This window comes from Triticum aestivum, chromosome 2B (assembly GCF_018294505.1).
Source record: "Triticum aestivum cultivar Chinese Spring chromosome 2B, IWGSC CS RefSeq v2.1, whole genome shotgun sequence".
Taxonomy (NCBI): Eukaryota; Viridiplantae; Streptophyta; class Magnoliopsida; order Poales; family Poaceae; genus Triticum; species Triticum aestivum.
Window position 1 is genome coordinate 532,789,806 of NC_057798.1, and position 4,433 is coordinate 532,794,238.

A 4,433-nucleotide genomic window follows, 5' to 3' on the forward strand; every position below is an offset into this window, starting at 1 on the left:
GGAATTTGCTGGTGAGGAAATTCCTTAGCGAAGAACTACTTGCAGCGGAATAAGTACTCAGAAGTGAGCGTGACAGAATACACACATAGAGTACGCATGTATGAAGAGAGAGAAGCCGAGCTCGATCGGTAGGACAGTTTAGATGCCCTGGAGGAGGAGCACGATGTCGCAAAAGCCTGTTTCGCATTCTGTCCGCAATAGGCTCACAGGTATCAAAGCAGAGAAGTACGGACCAAAACCTATAACATTGGCGAACTCATTCTACGCCTACCGGAGAAGAAAAAAGGACAAGCTCAAGCCCAAGTTGGAGGGTCCCTTCATCATTGATAAAGTTCTCACCGGAGGAGCGTACTGCCTGCGTGATGCACCAGATAATCGACTCGAGCCAAACCCATGGAACATGGCCAGACTCCGAAGATTCTACGCCTAGCGCCGAACTCTGTGTTCGTCCCCTTCCCTTCGCCCTTTATATATATATATATATATATATATATATATATATATATATGTATATAGGACAGAGCTATTCTGTTACTAGTAACAGAATAATATTATGTTACCCTTGTCGCCTATATAGGCTCGATGGTGAGCTCCCGAACCAGAAAAACAAACAGGCCCAGCCCGCACACCCACCACTCTCTCCTCTGTCCCTCGTTCCTAATCTCTCCAACCGCATGCCACCCGCCTCCAGCCCCAACTCTCCGGCAACCCGCCTCCCCCCGCCACCCACCTCCGGTGACGCGTCGCGCCCAGCACCTCCCACCTCCGGCGACGCGCCGCGACGACCGCACCCTACCTCGTCCCTCATGCCGCGCACTGCCCCTAAACCCTGCCTCCTCCCTCATGTCGCGCACTGCCCCTGAACCATGCCTCCTCCCTCGCGCCACCCCCACTGCCCCACGAGCGTGGCCGCCCCTCCATGGATCCGAGCTCGTGCGCCGCTGCTCCTCCCACCATGCCGAGCTCGCACGCCACCGCCGTCGGTGCCACCAACTGGCCGCCCCTCGTCAGTCCGTGTGTTCCATCCACACCAAAATCACCGTCCCCGGCTTCCCATGGATCCGTGTGTGCCGCCGCCCACCAGAAGGATGCTCTCATGCTCCCCGATGCCGCTTTCCTTAAGCATTCGTGCGCTCCAAAAGTCAACGCGACACAGTTTCTTCCTCCAGCAACACCTCCTACAAGCACCAGCGGTTCTGAGGTTACCTTGTTAGTAGTTCAACTTTGCTAAATTCTGTAGTTAACCATTGCTAAAAATCATCTTAGAAATTATCTCGTTTAAATAGTTCACCTTTTCTAAAAACTGTAGTTCTCTGGTTAGAAAAAACAATAGTTATCTCTGCAAAAAAGTATGACAATCTTTTGGTAAAGTCTCAATGTCTTCTCAGTTTTAGTGTACGCTCGCTGGCGATGCGTCCAGCATGCTTGCGGTGATAGCGCCATAGTGGCCACCACTAATGGCATTGGCGGCCAGCATGCTTGCACAAAAAATAGCTAACTAGGTGTTCAAGATCGTCTATTTTATCCCCTAAAACAGGGTGCTCAGGACGTCTATTTTATTTTCTGAAACACTAGCTAGGTATTCTCAGTTCAGTACATGGACTATCATCAGCTCTAGTTGCTGCTTCCTGCCACCAACGAATTGCGCAAGTTCAAAGAGTGTCGCATGACAAATTCAAAAGGTGTTGTATGGCAAGTTTAGAATTTTGGTTTCGTGAAAAGTGTGAGTTTTGGAAAATATTTTGTGCGATTCATTCGTTCATCTTTAGAACTTGGAGATGTTAAGTCTACTTTTTCCTATGATGAAGGTACACATGAGCTCCATGTGCAATGGTTATCCGCCCTAGTGCTTCAAAGATGCTTATTTTGTCTCCCCCATGATGCAGCAAGGATGATAGTGATGACACTTACAAAATTGTTTTCTGTGTTGCTATGTTGTCAGTCCAAAGTGTGGTGAAGATGTAGTCCTGGGTGTGTAGATGATGTGGTGTGTGTCTGGTTGTGGGTGTGCATGATTATTGGTGGCTGTTGTGTGTGTGTGCAGGGTACCCGGCGACAGCGGGTAGGCGGCAAGTGTATTGGTGAGCAGCTACCCAGAAAATACTGGAACATCGCTTCCAAAGTAAGCTCCTTGCTTCTTGCTTCTCTTTAAATCTCTTGAGCTTTACATGGTATGTTCAAAGACAAGTCCTCTAGTGGTTGTATGGTATGACATTCGTTTAAATGATCGGCTATACTGACACCGCATATGTGGAAACTTAAAAGAAAATAAAAGGTGTTAATGGAGAAATATAAGAACAAAAACAGTTATGTGTAGCCATCTAGCAACATGGTGATCAAACAAAATCTCAACAGCCACCCTCCATGGTGATCAATTCCATGTGCTGATGGGTATGCTTGCTTAGCACAAAATTCATAAACTGTCAATTTATTTTAAATTGCACTGATGCTGCTGTTGATTCAGACATGAGGGGAGAAGATGGAATTAGAATGATTTAGTTCATCATTGGCAACCCTGTAAACCAAAGAGTGAAGAACACACCCACTGTACTTTTGCTCTTGTTCTTTCTATCTCCTGAATTCCATGCTTTCTGTGATGAGCATGCTTGGTACTATATAGATACTGCTGTAGTAGTTCTAATAAAATACATTACAAGAATTCATTGACAAAAAGGTGTCAGTTCATATATGTATGCAGCAGTTGTTCTGATACTACTTCAGTAACCAGAAAAACACAAAAGTTCAACTATAATTATGCAAAATAGTTCAATAGTTTATTCTATGATAGTCAAGAAAAACAGAAAAAAGAGGTTCATCGTGTGATGAACAATAGTCCCAACAACTGTGCTAGAGATGCAAAAAATTGATAGCATAGCCGATGCTAGTTTTCATCCAATTTCTGAAGAAAACTGAAGTTGATCAGAGTAACTGAAGAATAATCTGTTAGTTCTCGAGTATGTGTAATGCTGCCATTTTACTTTGCATTTGATTCCATCGTGATGGATGTATTACAAAGATATGGCTGTATTATTATGTTGAATAAAAAATGCCATTTTGCTGCAACATTTTCTGTCTGCTCCTGTCAAGTTATACATGTATGTGAGGATCCTTCTATGTAGTAAGTTCATAGTCGAGAAGTCAGGGACTTCGTAAAGAACGTGAACACCGAAAAACCATTAAAAAACCTAAACCATTTGTTAGGGGAGTTCAAGAAGTTCATGGCTAGCTCTCTGTGTTCTGTATTCTTATTAGTTCATAATCTAGAATACATGTATTCTTATCAGTTTGTTTATCTAGCCCGTCGTGCTGTGTATTCTGGTTAGTACGTGTGTGTATGTGTTTCCCTTGCAGTGTATGAGAGGCCGCCCGTGAGGAAGTTGCCAATCTGGTCGAGGCATGCTGCTATTCTCTATATCCGGTAGCACAAACATTTAAAAGTTTGAACACCAAACCCTGGTAAGTTCTTCTTAACAAAAACCCATTCCTCATATTTGTTCCTTTTTTCGTAGGTTGAAGTTAAAACAAGATGGAGATGTGTGTATGTATACATGTGTTTTGGAGAGAGAAGAACTTATCTGGTAGTGTGCGTGTGTGTGCTGCTGCATCCTCGTTTGGCAGCTCTAATCCACACTCTCAGTACAACTTCTCTATGATCTCATGTTCAAAAATCTTGTAGTACATTTTTTTAATAAAAATCTTCTAGTACTATGTAAAGCAAGCGTGGCCAACACATACTTTAGGTGTCGCAGTAGTACGCACTGTTGATGGTGGCCTTTCTTTGTGGCGCTACTACTTTGCCACCTAGAGTAGTACTGCTACTACTTATCATGTTGCTAAAACCTAGCGAAAGTACATGTATTTGATTAACAGTTTTGTAGGAAGAAAAATTTCACCAATATATAGTCTCTAGGTTTAGTAAAGGAATCTTTTTGTTTAGTAGCTAATACTGCTCAAGTTTATTTCTTGTTGTACATAAGATCACTACTGGAATCAGCTACTTTGTCATTTGCCAGCTCTTTGCCGTCAGCTAGCGGACGGCAAAGAAGCTCTTTGCCATCAGCTACCCGAAAGCAGACGGCAAAGAACTGGCTGATGGCAAAGAAAGCCTTTGTCATCAGCCTGTTCTTTGCCGTCCGCTAGCTGACGGCAAAGAATCTTTGCCATCCGCTAGCAGACGGCAAAGAGGGAGGGGGGCCCCACTAAGGAGCTGTTTAAAAAATACTTAACGTCCCCCCTCTTTGCCATCTGCTAGCAGACGGCAAAGAGCAAAAAAGCGGACGACAAAGAGGGCGGACGACAAACATTCAACAAAAATAACGGCGCGCCCCACCCCGCCCTCTCTCTTTATTTCTCTCCTGCTCCCACACGCGCACCGCCGCCCCTAGCACTCGCCGCCGCCCGGTCGCCCCACCGCCCCACCGGCCCCCCACCCC

The 4,433-nt window shown here is 45.0% G+C and overlaps 1 protein-coding gene across 3 annotated transcripts in view; it reads left to right on the forward strand.

Moving 5' to 3' along the window:
* The first annotated feature begins 628 nt into the window (after window positions 1-628).
* LOC123041572 (uncharacterized) overlaps window positions 629-4,433 on the forward strand; it is a 5,697-nt gene continuing 1,892 nt past the window's right edge. Inside the window, exons 1-3 of one of the 3 annotated variants that reach the window (XR_006418562.1) lie at window positions 629-1,209; window positions 2,045-2,122; window positions 3,352-3,456. Coding sequence is in view for 1 of the 3 variants with exons in the window: in XM_044464169.1 (XP_044320104.1) it covers window positions 920-1,201; window positions 2,045-2,122; window positions 3,352-3,372 (381 nt within the window). In the remaining 2 variants the exon portion in view is untranslated. Of the gene's footprint in view, window positions 1,210-2,044; window positions 2,123-3,351; window positions 4,062-4,433 lie in introns of those variants that run through there. The other 2 variants (XR_006418561.1, XM_044464169.1) reach the window with 2 other exon arrangements.